Here is an 18,687-nt window from a genome sequence, read left to right on the forward strand (position 1 = left end):
TGTAGTGTTTTATCAATAATGCAGCCACCTCTTCTTTGCACACTTATTCCCTGAACTGGCTGTGCTATCGGCCTTGAAGGACAGGACATAGTATCTAATACAGAGCAGAATCTGCTTGTCGGTTCATTTTGTCTTGTGCCTTCTGTCTGGCAGAAATAAATCGGGAATTTTGGGCTGGAGGAGTGAAAGGTCAGAGTTTGTGAATGGCTATGAAGCAAAGGTGAGTCAAAGGTCATTCCACCTGGAATAGTTATATAATCCACTTTATATAATGCATTGTAGACCTTCTTAATATAACCAGTGAAAGGTGGTATAACAAAAAATATTACAAACAAATAATAAAATAAAGGGATTGTATTCAAAGCCAATGTTTAAAAAAGAGGGAGATTAAGGGGAAAGTTACCAGATAGCCAGTCCTGGAGACAACAAGGTCTCTTCTTCCTGATCTCACTAATACCCCCCTTTATGAAGTTGCATTAGGCTTTTTTATTGCCATCTGAAGTGGTAAAAGCTCCAACGCTCACAGAATCCCTATGAGCGTCGACGCTAATACCGCTGCGGCTGGTGATATAAATGCCTAACCTGGCTTCATTAAAGGGGGTCTAAGTCTTTTTAGGAGGTTTCTGAGAATTCTGAAAGGGGCCCAACTCTCACTAAACACACAGTACTATAGTGTGTTTCCAGTAGGGTTCTAAAGGTCAAGTCAATTTATTTGATATACCAAAAATCAATTGTAAAAAAACCCAAAACAAAACATTTAAGTGATTTACAGTAAATCTGGAGCTAGAGAGACTTGGAAATGTGATACCTTGGGAAACAGGGCTGGATTACAGCATAGACAAACTAGAAACATGCCTAGGGTTCAAAGGGTTAGGAGAGGAGGACTTCGCAGATGTGGTAATTCCCAAGGTAGATTTTTGTCCTTGCAAGATATTTTCTACATTATTCATAACACACTAGCCTGGCATGGCCATGTTTTGCCCTCCGAAGGGCTGCGTCAGGGACATATATGAATCAAGAGGTGGTTTCCAGTAGCGTCACTTACTTAGTCAAAAGCAGGTTTCAGACATAAAGCAAAAAATAAATGAAATCAATACAATTCACATAAACTTAAATTTAAAATGAGCAACTAATTTTCAATAATAATGTTAACAATAAAACACAAATGAGAACATGCTTGGTGCCATAACAAGAATAGAAGAAGGAAAAGTGATTCTGAATGAGTGATATCAATCGACTAGGTGAAAACCAGCTCTTTCCTAACCCAATGTTGATGAAACTACAGTGTATACATAGCTATCAGAGCCTATGGTCTGGCTGCCCTGGGTAGGCCTGCTTTTGCTATTGGAAGCTAAGCAGGGGTCAGGCCTGGCTAGTACCTGGATGGGGGACCACTGGGGAATACCAGGTGCTGTAGGCTGCAGGGCCCTATGTTGGGCATCAGCAACATAATGGAACCACAGACTGTGCAGGAGAAGGCAATGGCAAGCCACTCCTGTACTCTGCCTTGAAACATGCACCCATGGGTCAACTTGAAGGCATACACATACCTAACCATGCTACACTTAATTGTAGTAAAGGCCTGTTCTGTAAAGGAAAATAGACGTCTACTTTCCTTCATAGAATACAGGTCAAATATATAGGTCTATTCTATAATTTGCATGCATAATTGTGTGCTTCAGCCAAGCTTCTTCACAATTCTGCCCATGTGAATGCCCATCAAAGATTATTGCATACTTACAGAATAGCATATAGGCACATATGTATTGTAACACCATTACAGAAGCTGATGTAAATCGCTCTGAATTGACTCCCCAGTCATTAATAGCGGTATAGAAGCTTTCAATGAACAAGGGTGAACTCACAAATGATACAAAGAAAGATGAGACATGATCGAGACATTCAAGTATCTTACGGGCCGCATCGAGGCGGAGGAAGATATCTTCTTTTTCAAGGGTCCCACGACAACAAGAGGGCATCCGTTGAAAATCAGGGGCGGGAAACTACGAGGTGACACCAGGAAATTCTTTTTCACTGAAAGAGTGGTTGATCGCTGGAATAGTCTTCCACTACAGGTGATTGAGGCCAGCAGCGTGCCTGATTTTAAGGCCAAATGGGATCGGCACATGGGATCTATTCACAGGGCAAAGGTAGGGGAGGGACATTAAGGTGGGCAGACTAGATGGGCCGTGGGCCCTTATCTGCCGTCTATTTCTATGTTTCTATGAGTATATGACAATTTATGCCATTTATGTACATATACTATAATTATAGTATATGTACAATAATTATAGTATATGTACATAAATGGCATAAATAGGTAAGATACACATATATTTAGCTCATAGTAACATAGTAAATGGCGGCAAATAAAGACCTGAACAGTCTGCCCATACAAATACATGATTAAATTAACTTGTCTCTTCTTTGATATTTCTGGGTCATAGACTATAAAGTCCACCTGATATTGTCCTAGATTCCCGGAAGTTGCCGTCCAAGCTGATTCCAGCCTATTCAACCATCCTGTTTCCAGGATATCTATCATAAAGTCTGGCCAATAACATCCTCATGTTTCAAGCCAGTGGAGTTCCCACCGATGCCCTCCCCGTGTATTGTAAATTGTTCTCCTTGAAATTGTTGACCATGTCCATGACCTGATTTTGGCAGATCAGCGAATATTGGCTAAAGCGATTGCTGAGACACTACAGATACCCAGGGAAGATGTTGGGTGTATAATCCACGAGCAGCTGGGCACGCAGAAGCTGTCAGCCTCGTGGGCGCCCATATGTTTGAATGCTGGTGAGAAACAACGTTGAATGGACACTTTCAAGTTGATTTTGCGGCATTTTCAGCAAGCTGGTGCCAACTTTTTGGAATGACTAGTTACCGTTGATGAAACCTGAGACAAAACAACAGTCCATGCAATGGCAGCATTCAAGTTCTCCTAGGCCAAGGAAATTCAAGACCCAAAAATCAGCAGTGTTTTGGGATCAGGAAGGTGTTGTAAAGACTGACTATTTTCCAAGGGGCCAAACAGTTAATGCAGAATACTACTGTAATTTGATGTGCTGAATAAAGGAAGCATTGAAGAAAAAAAGGAGAGAGAAGCTGCGGAAAGAAGTTCTTTTGTTTTTGCTCACAAGACTGACAAAACCATGGATGTTTTGACGCAGTTACATAGTAACATAGTAGATGACGGCAGATAAAGACCCGAATGGTCCATCCAGTCTGCCCAACCTGATTCAATTTAAATTTTTTAATTTTTTCTTCTTAGCTATTTCTGGGCAAGAATCCAAAGCTTTACCCGGTACTGTGTTGGGGTTTCAATGCATAGACCATCCACCCTACTCACCAGATCTTGCTCCATGTGACTATTTTCTGTTTCCAAACCTTAAAAAGAGTTAGAAAAGGTGACACTGTAGCATTTCAGTGACTAGACATCAGAGTATTTTTGGGAAGGGTTACAGAAACTTCACTCATGAAGTGCCAAGTGTGTTGAACTTAGGGGTGAATATGTGGAATAACTTGTAAATTTCGTGACGCCATGGAACTCCTCTCCTATAAGGAAAGACTAAAATGGTTAGGGCTCTTCAGCTTGGAAAAGAGACGGCTGAGGGGAGATATAATTGAAGTCTACAAAATCCTGAGTGGAGTAGAACGGGTACAAGTGGATCGATTTTTCGCTCTGTCAAAAATTACAAAGACTAGGGGACACTTGATGAAGTTACAAGGAAATACTTTTAAAACCAATAGGAGGAAATTTTTTTTTTTCACTCAGAGAATAGTTAAGCTGTGGAACGCGTTGCCAGAGGATGTGGTAAGAGCAGATAGTGTAGCTGGTTTTAAGAAGGGTTTGGACAAGTTCTTGGAAGAAAAGTCCATAGTCTGTTATTGAGAAAGACATGGGGGAAGCCACTGCTTGCCCCTGGATTGTTGTGTGGCGCAGTGGTTAAAGCTACAGCCTCAGCACCCTGGAGTTGTGGTTTCAAACCCACGCTGCTCCTTGTGACCCTGGGCAAGTCACTTAATCCCCCCATTGCCCCAGGTACATTAGATAGATTGTGAGCCTGCCAGGATAGAAAGGGAGAAATGCTTGAGTACCTGAATAAATTCATGTAAACCGTTCTGAGCTCTCTTGGGAGAACGGTATAGAAAATTGAATAAATAAATATTATGACAAAAATAAAAATATTATGACATGGAATGTTGCTGCTCCTTGGGTTTTGGCCAGGTATTAGGGACCTGGATTTGCCACTGTGAGAACGGGCTACTGGGCTTGATGGACCATTGGTCTGACCCAGTATGGCTGTTCTTATGCTCTAATGGGTGCCAAATATAGGACAATCAAGCCATTATAACATCACTGATAAGGTTGGCCCTGAGGCACTGTGGAATGAGACATTATGACATCACAATCTCATCTCTAGAATGTTGCTCTCATTGAGGTTCCGGAATCTTGCTATTCTTTGAGATGCTGGAATGTTGCTACTCTTTGGATTTTGGCCAGGTACTAGTGACCTGGATTGGCCACCGTGAGAATGGGTTACTGGGCTTGATGGACTTTTGGTCTGACCCATAAGGCTATTCTTATGTTCTGGGCTGGGCTGAGAACTTTTCAGTACCCCCTCGTACATTTTAGCCAGCTCTGTATGCCCAGAAATTCAATGCCAGAGTTCAGATGTGGCCTGGCATTGAGTTTCCAGGTTTAATGTTGCAGCGGTCAGCAAAACAGCTGAATATAGGGCCCGACATTTTGACTTGCAGAAATAAATGTGTATAAGAATGTAACTGGATGCAAAGTGATAAAACTCAGTGCAAGTTGTTGTCATGGAGGGCAGACACCGTATCACAAGACATCAGCTAGCCCTGTTCTTTTATTTACATTTAATCTGAGATTCACACCATTATAACTCTCTCATAACTATTGTCTGATTTACCCAACTGAATACATATTGGACTTAACTTTACACTAAAACACTAAAAGCTCTCCAGGAAGTGGAAAAGAAAAGGGTGCAAGGGTGGGAATCGATGACAAAATCCATCATTGGTGTGAAAAGCTTTGAGTTTTCGAGCTGAAATCGATGCTGCCTGATGGATTAAATTTAACTTCAGATCGGATGGCATTGGCTGAATAAGTAAAAATGGTCAGCCCTTTAAGAGGTTTTCCTAAGAGCGGTTTGATTGACAGCTTTGATCAGGGGGCGGGCTCTGTTAGACGGGGGGGGGGTGACGTCATGGGGGTTTCTCTATTTAACATAGTTGAAAAGACGCCGTGGCCATCTTGGCTCAATAGCGGCAACAATTGATATGCAAGTGCTAACTTCACCGCGTTATCTCCCCGCCTTGAAAAAGTTCAGCGAAACGCATCAGCAATGGGGATGAACAGTTACTAACAAGCTAAGTACCTGTATACCTATTAATAATTATAAAGAAATTTAAGAAAATTTTAATTTTTTTTTTAAAAAAAGCAAAAATAAAATCAATAAGTGAAGTAACTCCAAAGAGATTAATGAGAATATAAACCACTTGAAGTGGTGGTCTGAGGATCCCTTTATATTGGAGTTTTGCTCCTGGTGAAACAGGGAATGATTACTATATAAGTGAGAATTTCTATTTGACGAAGCCTCAGGATTGTTATATTGTAATATTGAGGTGCAGGGGAGCAGATCAGACAGCAAAGTTTTAGCTGGGGATGCCACCCAGTCAGTGTTTGAGCCGAGGATGGCAGAGGTTTTCTTACAGTGCCTGAAAATCGCTATAGAAATTCTCATGCAGATAAGAGCTGTAAAGTGAACAGTGGCTAGGATTTCTGGTAGTAACCTCATTTTTCTTCTCTGTGTTTCTGGGCCCAGGTGTACAGTGCTTCTAATGTGGAATTAATCACCAGGACACGAACAGAGCATCTCTCAGACCAGCACAAGAGCAAAAGCAAAGGTGAGGGGCAGCCAGCCAGGCCAGTGCTGATAACGGAACAAAAGCCTCTTCTATCTTCTTCCTGCACCGTGCACGCTGCCTCAGGACATTTCTCACTCTCTCTGATCTGAATTGTGAGTTTGTAGCCCTCGCCTAGGGCCAGATTCTCAAAACTTAAGGCAGCCTTTAACGCGGTCACTAAACTGGTTCCAGCTGGTTTTAGCGTGCATGTATTTTAGCGGCGGATTATCAAAATGGCTTATTGCGGTCTTTTCCGAGCTTCCTAGCAGTCTCTGATTCTGCCATGCAAATGGGCTCATCAATATTTAAATGATTTTTCACTGTCGCCGAGTGGACTCTCCAAGCGCGGTGTCAGCTTTTCGCAACCAAAAAATCAGCGACTGGTCCAGGGGTGCCAGTACTGTTCCGGCACTATAAAAAGTGCATCTCGTGGCATGTGTTTTGACTGTGGCTAATGAAACAAACAGGGACAGCACACTTGGGTCGCTCTTATTGAGCTCTGGTTGCCATAGTAGACCACAAAACCGCCAATGGAATACAGATAAGTGTTGATAATTAAAACAGAATCCTAACCATGGTGCCGTATGGCGTTTGGTATCAGGCGGTGATGGTCTTACATACAACCAGCGCTATGTGTTTTAATCACAATGCACTATAGGTTGTGAGTCTGAGCACTTCACAGAAATTCAAATATTATTTAAATTATTGATATGATATACTTCTAATGAAGTTTTAAAATTGAAATTGGTGACGAAAATAATTTAGTCACATAAATTATAGTCTTTTTTTTTTTTTTTAGGAGGAGTGGGCAAAACCACGCTTCTTGAGCGAGTGTATTATAGCCATGTCTTATGTATTGCTGGCTGTGATTCATGATAAAATTAGACATTAAAAACAAATTACAAGATTTACTGTATAAATTCGAATATAAACCTAGATTTTGGGGCCACAAAAATGTCCCAAAAATAGGGGTCTTAGTTTATATTTGAGTCTTACCACTTAGCATTTCTGTAGTGCCCCTAGATGTACGGAGCAATGTACATTAAACATGTAAGAGATAATCCCTGCGCAATAGAACTTGCAATCTAATTAAGACAGACAAACAGGAAAAATTGAGGCTAGGGAATTTCTCACAGAGGGAATGATAAAACAAGACATGGACCCATCTCAGGCCTTTCCCTAGGCCTACCTTAAGCTCTGCTGGTCTAGTATTGAGCCAGGGCAGGAGCGATCCTCCTATGCTCCTGCTCTGTGCAGTCTCATTACTCAAAATAGCTGACGTAAGTTCCCTCAGTAACCTTGTGAGTCTGCCACAAGTTCGGTTTATATTCAAGCAACCTTTTTTCCCTCTTTTTTTTTTTTGGGGGGGGGTAAAAGGGTTACTTGGGTTTATATTCGGATAGGTTTATATTCAAGTATATACGGTACATGAATTATAGTAGTTTGGGGGCGGCGGGGAGAAAAGATATGTCTTATGCGCGCTTGTTGAAAGCCAGTGTTGCATCTCCCCTTCCTTTCCCTTCAGCAATGTGTGTGCTTACCGCGTTGCTTTTCCCGGCACCTTTGCACATTTAGGCCTCTTTTGTGATGTATTCTGCGCATGTGCCGATCACTATCACCAGCGACTCATCTCATGCAAATTTAGCAAGCCTTCGCTTCTCTCCGACAACCTCATTTGCATGCATGGGGTTTTTTTTTTTTAGAATGACTCGCCTTTTTGAAATCGTGAAAATAATGGCTGCGACAGTGGCTCATCGTTTTTTACCGCAGTTTTGAGAATCTAGCCCCTAGCCCTAGCAGAAACGGTTTATGTGGCTATCGCAAGGTCCAGTGGCTATTTTTTTCCAGGCTTGGGTTCCTGTTCTTGATACAAGAGGGTTGTGGCATGCTACTGGAATAATAACCTTCACTGGCGCTTGAGAAGGAAGTGGAGTGATGAGCCATATGAGCAGCATGCTGAGGTGGTGACACCCTGTGCCCTGGCCCTTCAAAGGTATTGAACCTGTGCTCCTGCCCTGTGAGGGCACTGCAGTGCTTGAGTCTTTGAGCTGGAGAAATAGGGGAGTATGAAAAGATAGGATTACCAGACGTCTGGATGTACCCAGACGTGTCCTCTTTTTAAAGGACGTGTCTGGGCATCCGGACAACTTTTCAAAATCTGGCACTTTGTTTCAGGAAATTTCAAGATGTCTGGGAGCCATTAACAAAGTATTGTACTGATTAGATGACATTGTTTCCCTTAAATATACGAGTTCATTGGTAAGGGGGGCAGGGGGGTAATTTTATAATCACATATTGTACATGATATTTGACTATATGATAGGAATGGGTGGGAAGGAAGGGTGATAAGAGCGTATTATTTGTATTATTGAAGATTATTAAGTGATATATTTATTGTTAATTTGTTTGGACATATTGTCACACTTATTGTAAGTCTGAAAATGAATAAAGAATTACAAAGAAAAAGAAAAGCTCCCAGCTCAGGACCGTGTCGGGAGGGCATCTGTGTATGGGTGTGACATCCTTGCATCACACCTGCGCCTGCATAGATGCCCTCCTGATGTGGCTCCGAGCACGAGAACAGGTTGAGGGAGGTGGGGCGGGGGGGGGTGAGGCTGGAGCGTGACATGGGTGAAACTGGGCGGGCCAGGGGGCAGGGCCATGGGTTAGTAAAATCTGGTAGCCCTATCGAAGGACATGCAAAAGAAAGTTGGATACCCCAGTCAGCCTTGTTTCTGCCTTCTTTGTCTTTCTTTGTCTTTTCTTCTTTCCCTTTCCTGTTGCTCAGGGGATTGTATTGATTTCTATGAGCTCCTGAAGCCATTTTATGCTCTCCTTCAGGAAGCAAAACTCCACTACAGTCCTTTCTGGGGATCGCTGAACAGCATGTTGGGCCGAATAATGGGGTGAGTCCATGAAACTCGGAACTAAGCCACTTCCCTCTAGAATCCCATGAAGTCCTCTCCTTCTATCACTATTCCAACCAGAGCTTTCTTGTCTCCCCCCCTCCACCTGTCTCAAATTGCAACCAAATAAAAGCCAAAAGCAGCCAGACTTTCCCTGGAGGTAACACTCTGGATTTGTGAGAAACTAAACCAATTAATTGTAATTTCAAAACAAAATAATTCTCTACTGATATAAAGTGGATCTGTTTCCGTAGCTATAGAATACCTCAGAAAGGCATCTCAGTGCTGCTTGGACCTTCTAGATCAGTGGTCTCAAACTCGCGGCCCACCAGGTACTATTTTGAGTCCCCCGGTATGTTACCATTGTTCTGGAACGTTGTCCACCTTACTGCTGTAACCTCATGCAAGCGCTTTCCTGCATCTGTACGCGATTGTGAGGTGGCGTGGAGAGGACAATCGCGTACAGACGCAGGACAGCGCTTGCGTGAGGTTACAGCAGTGAGGCGGGCAACATTCCAGAACGTAAGGTAACCACTGGAGGCAGTGCAGCTTGTGCGTGTGTACTCTCACGAAATTCTGCACCTCTCCTGGCAGTGACTGCTTGATGTAAGATGGCGGTTGTGTCCGGTGCTGGAGGAGGTGAGAGCTGAAGGCGGTTGCGGACTCAACCGCTGGACACTTAAGGCACAAGTTTTCCAGGCACAAGTCGGATATATATACCCTCTACAAAAAAACCTAGAGGACTACACCAAAAACTTGTCTCTTGCAGTTGATACTTTAGAATCTAAATCACAATTTTGCATGAGGTAAAACTCTTTATAGTTTATAAATCTTTCCTTAATTGCTTCTGATAATTTCAGCTATACACAGCTGAAAGTAATGCAACATGCAGAAAGTGAAAAACTATCTAAACTTCACTTTCTGAAATTATCAGAAGCAATTAAGGGAAGATTTATAAAGTATAATGAGTTTTACCTCATGCAAAGTTGTCATTTCTTTGAGCTATTGTAACATTCTCCAATAAAGTGATTTTTTGAACTGTAAACCCTTGGCTGAACTTCTGACATCTTGTCCTCACGTCTCCTCATTGTGTCATTTCCTTAATACATAGTAACATAGTAGATGACGGCAGATAAAGATCCGAATGGTCCATCCAGTCTGCCCAGCCTAATTTAATTTACATTTTTTTCTTCTTAGCTATTTCTGGGCAAGAATCCAAAGCTCTACCTGGTACTCTGCTTGGGTTCCAACTGCTGAAGTCTCCGTCAAAGCTCACTCCAGCCCATTTACACCCTCCCAGCCATTGAAGCCCTCCCCAGTCCATCCTCAACCAAATGGCCATATACAGACACAGACCGTGCAAGTCTGCCCAGTACTGGCCTTAGTGCTTCAATATTTATTATTATTTTCTGATTCTAGATCCTCTGTGTACATCCCATGCTTCTTTGAACTCCGTCATCGTTTTCCTCTCCACCACTTCTCTCGGGAGCGCATTCCAGGCATCCACTCCGTAAAGTAGAATTTCCTAACATTGCTCTTGAATCTACCACCCCTCAACCTCAAATTATGTCCTCTGGTTTTACCATTTTCCTTTCTCTAGAAAAGATTTTGTTCTACGTTAATACCTTTCAAGACATTAACTATTCTTTTCTGCGGCCCTCCGAGTACCTACAATCCAAAATGTGGCCCTGTAAAGGGTTTGAGTTTGAGACCGCTGCTCTAGATGGTAGAATGGATTGATCAGGGCAATGGAGAGCAAAGACCCAGCTCACTGATTTTTGAACTCTTAACCTTAGGGTTAAATATACACAAGGGAAGATATTCTGGGAACAAAAAAAAATTATACATAATATAATGATTCAGTATGTACTGTACACAAGATCTGTCACTCTTGGAGTCATAAATCAAATGCAAAATCACTCCAAAATAATAAATAGTAGTTCATAAAGATAATATCAACTTATAATGAAACTATGCTCAGAGACAAGGGGCGAACCCCTAAACTATCACCTCACCACTGGGTGAGCACGGTTTCATTATAAGTTGATATTATCTTTATGAACTACTATTTATTATTTTGGAGTGATTTTGCAATTGATTTATCATAGTACCCTCAATCACTCATCATACAGTAACCATTGTGGTCCCCCTATCTATTGACTTGACTGACTCTTGGAGTCATGGCAGCAGCAAACTAGACACCAAGGAAGCTCTCTTTACTCTGGGTGTGGGAGGTGGATGCGTTCCCAGACTAAGAAACAAGAGAGACGAAGGTCACACTCTCACTTCTTACCAAAGTACTGGAATCGGCTACCTCCTAACATCAAATCCCTTAATGGACTTTTGAGCTTTAGGAAAGCAATAAAAACCCACCCCTTCACCTGACTCCTCAGGACAAACTAGCATTCAGACTGTTACTCCCAAATGATGTCCAAATGACTCTCCCTGTGTATGCTTCAGGCTCCAACTGTCTGCTAATCCAGAACAACTGAACTATACGCATCTCACGGTACCCTATTGCCTTAATCTTCTGTTCTCTGTTGTTAATTGTTATGTGTCTTGTTTGCTGTTATGTGTTTTACTATGTAACCTGTTCTGGGCTCCTCGGGGAGGATGGGATATAAATCGAATTAAATAAATAAATAAAATGTGGCCAGCAGTCTTCCAAAAGTGCAAACAACATTCCCTCCCCTCCAAACTTAAGAACATAAGAATTGCCATACAGGGACAGACCAATGGTCCATCAAACCCAGTTTCCTGTTTACAACAGTGGCCCAACCCAGGTCCCAAGTACCTGGCAGAAACCCAAAGAGTAGCAACATTCCAGAGCTGAGATTGTCATGTCATAATGCTTCATTCCTCTAATGCACAGGTGTCGAAGTCGGTCCTCGAGGGCCGGAATCCAGTCGGGTTTTCAGGATTTCCCCAATGAATATGCATTGAAAGCAGTGCATGCAAATAGATCTCATGCAGATTCATTGGGGAAATCCTGAAAACCCGACTGGATTCCGGCCCTCGAGGAGGGACTTTGACACCCCTGCTCTAATGCCTAAGAGCCAACCTCATCAGTGATGTCACAATGGCTTGATGGTTTCCAACAGTGACCAACCCAGGTCCCAAGTAACTAGCTAGATCCCAAGAAATAAAACAGATTCTATGCTGTTTATCCTGCAAATGAGCAGTGGATTTCCCCAAGCCATCTTAATAACGACTTATGGGCTTTTCTTTTAGGAAATTATCCAAACCTTTTTTAAACACCGCTAAGCTAACTTCATGAAAATACCCGTAGAACCCTGCACTGCAGATTGCAAGTCAAGCGTCTACTGTGGAGAGATCAAGCATTCAAAACTGTGCACCTGACAGGTTCCCAGTCATTTACTAATGTACACTGTAATTTCTGCCTGGGCAAAATATATCCTACTGTCTACCCTCCATCTGCCCCAGATCCAATGACTTGGCCAGCAATCTATTCTACTACTTTTCTAGTGGCAACTGGATCCGGGGTGCATCCGCGAGGTTTGACTTTTTAAGGTGCCTCAGTGATGAGTCTTTCTGGGTTCCTTTGCTGGATCTCCTTGGTTCAATACATTTCTACTTTATCCCTTCTTACAGACATTAATTACACAGACGTTCAGCCACACAAACCCCACTGCCATCACCCCTGAGGAGTACTTCAACCCCAACTTTGAACTAGGCAACAGAGACATGGGACGACCAATGGAACTGACTACCAAAACCCAAAAGTAAGGTGGCTGGAGTTCTAGAGAGCATGTGGTGTTAGCTAAATGGGGGTGGGGGGGGGGAGCAGAGCCTTGCTGGCTTTGGGAGTTCAGATATAGAGGTAGGACCCTGGCCTTGCAGGAGCACATAGTGTGAATAGCATGATGGGGACACAGCCCTACTGCTGTTAGGGGATCAGGTGTAACCAGGAGACTGAAAGGTGTAAGCTATGAGATCCTACTCCATGGTATATTCTAGTAATCAGGCTTAATCAGATCAGGATACAATCTAAATTAAGTAAAGGCATTAAGTGATTATTCTGCATAGGGCATACTCAAACAAATCTGATGCTTTAGGCCAGAGGTTTTCAACCTAGTTGAGTTCTCATGATATCCAGAATGCATAGGCAAGCAATACATTGGCATACAAGGGAAGCAGTATATGCAAATCTATCTTATGCATATGCATTGTGGATATCTTGAAAACCCAACTGGTTGCCCTAAGAACTGAGTTGTGAACTACTGGCTTAGGTGAACGTTCAGCCATGTGTGCCCCTTCACTCCTCCCCCTCCCCCCAACTTCCTGGGCCTACACAGGGCCCATTTCCTGCCTCTGGGGCCAGCATCAACCCTTCCCTCCCCTTCCCTTACTAGATTTACAATGTTTTCCTTTCTTTTAACCCCCAGCTTTGTCCAGCATCTTCCCTTCATTTTCCTCGCAGTGTTCGGTGACTCCCCTCCCCTCCCCTTCACCTATTTGCTGAGCCTCCTTCCCTTCTCCTTCACTGCTGCCTTCACTTTGAAAGTCTTAAAAGCCGTGAGCATGTGGTGCATGGCTTTCAGCACTCAAAAGGTCTGCCGTGTCCCAGCCCCTCTGATGTAAACGTAATGGTGGGATGCAGCAGGCCTTTAAGTGCTGGCATGTGCTCATGGCCCCCTGCTGAATGGTCACACTTTTTAAATGCCCAGGCTCCCTCTTCCCCTTAAATTCCGCCACCCTAAGTGAACACCTAGTCCATCTAGTGATAGGGCTGGCCCTGATTCTGCATTAACCTGAGAAAGTAGTCTGTCTTTCACTGTTCACTCAGATATGTTTGGGACAATTTCCAGGCTTCCCATCTTTGTAGAAAGTTCTACTATAAATGTGACCTTACAGATAACTATCAACCTAAGGCAAGAGCTGCTGCTATCATATGTGTGAAGCCTTTCTTATCAGTATAAGATGTTCTCCAAGATCAGGAATTCAGGATCTGTACGTACGGCATGGAAAAAAGCATTTTTTCTAGTCTTTGTAATGAGGATGCAGAGATGGTATGTAGGAGTTGATGTTGCCTTTCTGATAGCAGCATAATCATTTGCTGAGCTTTGTTTTGACTCTTGCCTCTCTCTTCCAGGTTTAAAGCCAAGCTTTGGTTGTGTGAGGCTCATCCCTTATCCCTCTCAGAGCAGGTCGCCCCCATCATTGATCTCATGGCAATAAGCAATGCCCTCTTTGCAAAACTTCGAGACTTCATCACGCTCAGACTACCTCCGGGCTTCCCCGTCAAAATAGGTAAGAGAACATTCAGCGACATCGCAAGGCTTCTGAGCACCTTAGTTGCCTCGAGTTGTGTGTGATTAAACTTTGACCTCCAGATTCTGTATAAGTTGCCAAAATTTGGACGTGGATCGCCGATGCATGCATAAATTAGTCAGTTAGGTGCTAACAATCAATTATTGGAGTTGATTGGCCCTAATTAGGATTACACACACATCTGTCCTATTCCCTGGCCTATTCTGTAACGGGGGCATCTAAATTTCATAGCTTGCATCCACAAAGAGGGCATGGCCATGGGAGGGACATGGGCGGGTCAGAGGCATTCCCCAAAATTAGGCACGATGTTATCCATCAGTTGGGCACAAGGATTTACACCAGCTTTTAGTAGGTGTAAGTCCTCATGCCCAAAGTTACCTGTGGGAAGAGTATCAAGCTTTCCATTCTGTAAAGGGCATTCTTTACAAAGCATTCTTTACAGAACACTATCTTAGCACATATCATAACATCATCTTTGGGCACCATTTACTGAATCTGACCCTGGGAGTCTCCATTATCTATATTGTGTGGAAGGTAACACAGCTCCCTCTGCTGGCACCTCGGGTCAGGTTCTGCCTCCCTCTCGTTGATTCACGGAGAACGCCCCACTCGCCTACAAATGTTCTGCGACATCAGAGACTGAAAAACTCAGCATTATCAATGACTTTTCTTTAGATCAGTACCTCTTTTCGTTTTGCTAGAAATTCCAATCTTCCATATCTTGAATGCCCGGATCACCTTTGGGAACCTGAATGGCTGTGAGGAACCAGTGAGCTCGGTGAGGCAGAGTCCGAACAGTGAGGCCCCCTCTCCCAGCAGTGACTCATCCAGTGTCAGCAGCTCCAGTTCCATGAGTAAGTGGGGGTGGGGGTGGAATATTGGTTAGTGCTTGTATAGATGGCATAAAACCAACATTATGCAGAAGGCAGGGAACAAGTTGCAAATGAATGTGCCAAATTTTCTGGTTTATTGTAGAAAAAGTACTCCGTTTATGACAGGACCAATCCGGTTTCATTATCCTAGAATATGATCCTATAACTGTGGCTCGTGATATATGTGCAACATTACAGTGCCATTTTGTACATCTCATCCCCCCCTTCACAACATTGGACATTGCGCTGTCCTTATCGTCCTTTAATACATGACAATAGCACAGGTACAGGACTGAGCAGGTTCAAGGAAGACCTCAGGCCCTTCAAGTGTAATAATGCAGCTGTATCCTGAGTAGTATGTACATTTCTGGCCACCCTATCTCAAACCCAACCATCACCACCAATCAGTGGCGTATAAAGGGTGAGAGGTGCCCCCCCGCCCTCTTCTCTGCCCCCTCACCTGCATCCGCTTCTTCCCCACCCTCTTTTGCCTCTCTTCCCCCGTCCTTCTTTAACGTTCCTGGCGTGAACAGCAACCCCAATCTGCTGCTCACGCCAGCTTTGGCTCCTCCTCTGACATCACTTCCTACTTGCAACTATGATGCTTCACAACTTAGTTACTTGGAAGATGGCTCAAGGGCTGATATGTCCTGGGATCATTTCCAAGCCCCAGACTGGCAACAGTTTTTAAAGTTGTTCAATAAATATGTCAAATCGAACTGTTTGCTGGACCATTGTCCCCCAAACGTAATGAAAAATGCTTCATCTACTTTTAACCCAAACCTCTATGGCAAGAGTTAGAATCTTTATTTTATCCAGTCCGATCATTCATTTATCCTTTCTAATCAACTGGATCTGGATTCTATATGATTTTCGCCATTAGTATGTCTTAAAGGGAAGCCTCAGTCCCACCTCTCCACCGCTATGTCATTTTCAAACTGCGGGAAGCTTTACGTGGTGCTTCATCATTGGCTGTCCACAATAATTAGCTTTAGTAAAAATGAATAAATATTTTCTTATTTTACTAATTATTCTTATTTTTTAATAAATATACATTTATAACAATTTTCACTCATTTCCTCATATAGATATAAAGTGCATGTGTACTTAGCTTATCTCAGCCAAAACCTGGGAGTCTGACCTGACATGTTTCGCACGAAGTGCTGTATCAAGGGTCTCCCGAGGTTGCTGCTGCCATCCGACTCCAAGTTGTGTGTAAGAGAGCTTCGTGCGAAACCTGTCGGGTCAGACTCCCAGGTTTTGGCTGAGATAAGCTAAGTACACATGCACTTTATATCTATATGAGGAAATGAGTGAAAATTGTTATATATGTATATTTATTAAAAAATAAGAATAATTAGTAAAATAAGAAAATATTTATTCGTTTTTACTAAAGCTAATTATTGTGGACAGCCAATGATGAAGCACCACGTAAAGCTTCCCGCAGTTTGAAAATGACATAGCGGTGGAGAGGTGGGGCTGGGGTCATCTACTTTTAAAGCAGATTTATTTAAATGGGCTACTTTTTTTTGATTAAGGAACTGTTTCCTGATGAATTGGGTCAAATTTTGGTTACCCCTGTTCTTAAAGATCAGAAGGTATCAATTGCCATGAAATCCAATTATAGACCCATAGCAAGCATTCCTTTGTTTACCAAATTACTGGAAGGTTTAGTTAATTTAGAATTAGTAAGTTATTTGGATAAATTTAATATCCTTAATGACCATCAGTCGGGATTTAGAAGAGGATATAGTATGGAGATTGTCTTAACTTCAATGCTTGATTATCTTCATGGTCTGTTTAGCAAAGGCACTAGTGCCTTAATTCTTCAGCTAGATTTTAGTAGTGCCTTTGATCTAGTTAGTAGATCATGAAATATTGTTGAGTTGTTTAGACACAATAGAACTTTCAGGAAGGGTCTGGAACTGGTTTCAAGGTTTTTTTGAAGAAAAGATCTTATCAAGTGATTTGTGACGGTAACTATTCTTATTCATGGTATGCCCCAAGGTTCTCCACTATCACCTACCTTATTCAACATCTACATTTCCCCTTTAGGACATTTATTACAGAGTTTAAATGTAAAATTTTATATATACGCAGATGACATTTCTGTTTTAATCCCTTTAAACAATTTTACCACTGAAATTTTAAACCAGATATCTTCTATTATGACTCAGAAAGAACAGTGAACAATTAATTTCAAACTGAAACTCAATACAGAAAAGACCAAACTTTTCTTGGCTAGTCCCAACGACAAAATAACAAACTCATTGCTTCATCTTAATGGTCATGACTACCCGATTATTAAATCTATCAAAATTCTGGGAGTCACACTAGACCGACATTTAACACTAGCAGAACACACGAACTTAGTGATACAAAAATGTTTTTTTACATTGTGGAAATTAAAAACCATATAAAAATATTTTGATCCTTTATCATTCAGTCTATTGGTGCAGGCATTAGTTTTATCTATTTTAGACTATTGTAACATCATCTATTTAGGAGCACTCAAAAAAATTTTAAGGAAACTAAGGATAATTCAGAATACAGCTGTTTGATTGATTTTTGGTTTAAAAAAGAATGACCATATTATTGTTTACTTCATTGGCTGCCTTTGGAGGCAAGAGTATTATTCAAATTTTCCTGTATCTTCTTTAAGCTGATATCGGGATTGTCTTCAGCTTACCTTTTTCCTCATTTTGTGTTGCATGGACCATCAAGAGAAACTAGAAACTTCTACTTATTTGCTTATCCAAAAATTAATGGGTGTAGAGTTCTCCCTCCATATTTGCTGTGATAGGGGATTAACAGACCCGTGAATACAGAAAAACCTCAAATAACTTTTTCATATGTTATTTGCTGTTTTCTATTAAAAATCATCATGAATATGGTGAAACCGCAAATAACATGGTGGGAGACCTGGCCTGTTCCTGAAGGAGAGGCAAAACACAGTGAAGAAAGTGCTGTGAATCGGCAATTTTCTCTGTAAATGCTTGGAATCAGCAATTTCTCTATGCAAGCTGATGTCATTTTGGGGGGGAGGAGCCAGCAAGCTAAAAACCGCAAATAATCGAAACCGCAATTGCTGAAACCGCGAATACGGAGGGAGAAGTATAGATATAAGGCCTTCTTAGATAGGATCCTAGCATTGGAAGCTGGTAGGCAACAATCTTGGTTAGGTAAATGTATTCAGCAAGCTATGTTATCCTATTGCAGTTTTCGGAAATTAATTAAGATCACTTTGTTCGATAAGTTTATTACTTAGTGAGTTTTATTATTGAAATTCTATTTTACAAATATTTGTATTTTTTACTGTATTATTGTATTTCGCTGATTGTCCAGTTCTTTTTAGTGTAAACCGCCTAGAACTTTTGGTTATTGCAGTATAAAAGAATAAAGTTATTATTATTGTTATTATTATCAGAGGAGGAGCTGCAGGTTGGGGTTGCTGCTCGTGCCAGGAATGTTACAGGGGAAGGGAAGGGGCACACACTTGTGCAGTAGTGGTGGGGGAGGGGGCAGAGAAGGAGCAGGGGGTGGAGAGGGGGACAGGTGCTGGCGCCCCCACCACCAAGACGGTGCCTAGGATGGACTGCCCCCCACCCTCCCCTTTACTACACCACTGCCACTAATGGTACTTAGAGAAAGATAGCAATAATGACAGTAGAGGTAGAATCTAG

At 42.2% G+C, this 18,687-nt stretch overlaps 1 protein-coding gene across 4 annotated transcripts in view; it reads left to right on the top strand.

Moving 5' to 3' along the window:
• Positions 1–18,687, top strand: part of ANKRD13B (ankyrin repeat domain 13B) — a 184,202-nt gene that overhangs the window by 158,248 nt on the left and 7,267 nt on the right. For all 4 annotated transcript variants that reach the window (XM_033922430.1, XM_033922431.1, XM_033922432.1 and 1 more), the window contains 6 exons: positions 154–220; positions 5,853–5,934; positions 8,776–8,840; positions 12,453–12,583; positions 13,954–14,111; positions 14,834–14,986. In XM_033922430.1, the coding sequence (XP_033778321.1) occupies positions 154–220; positions 5,853–5,934; positions 8,776–8,840; positions 12,453–12,583; positions 13,954–14,111; positions 14,834–14,986 (656 nt within the window). The remainder of the gene's footprint in view (positions 1–153; positions 221–5,852; positions 5,935–8,775; positions 8,841–12,452; positions 12,584–13,953; positions 14,112–14,833; positions 14,987–18,687) is intronic.

The sequence above is a fragment of the Geotrypetes seraphini genome, chromosome 15, assembly GCF_902459505.1.
Source record: "Geotrypetes seraphini chromosome 15, aGeoSer1.1, whole genome shotgun sequence".
In the NCBI taxonomy this organism is placed as follows: Eukaryota; Metazoa; Chordata; class Amphibia; order Gymnophiona; family Dermophiidae; genus Geotrypetes; species Geotrypetes seraphini.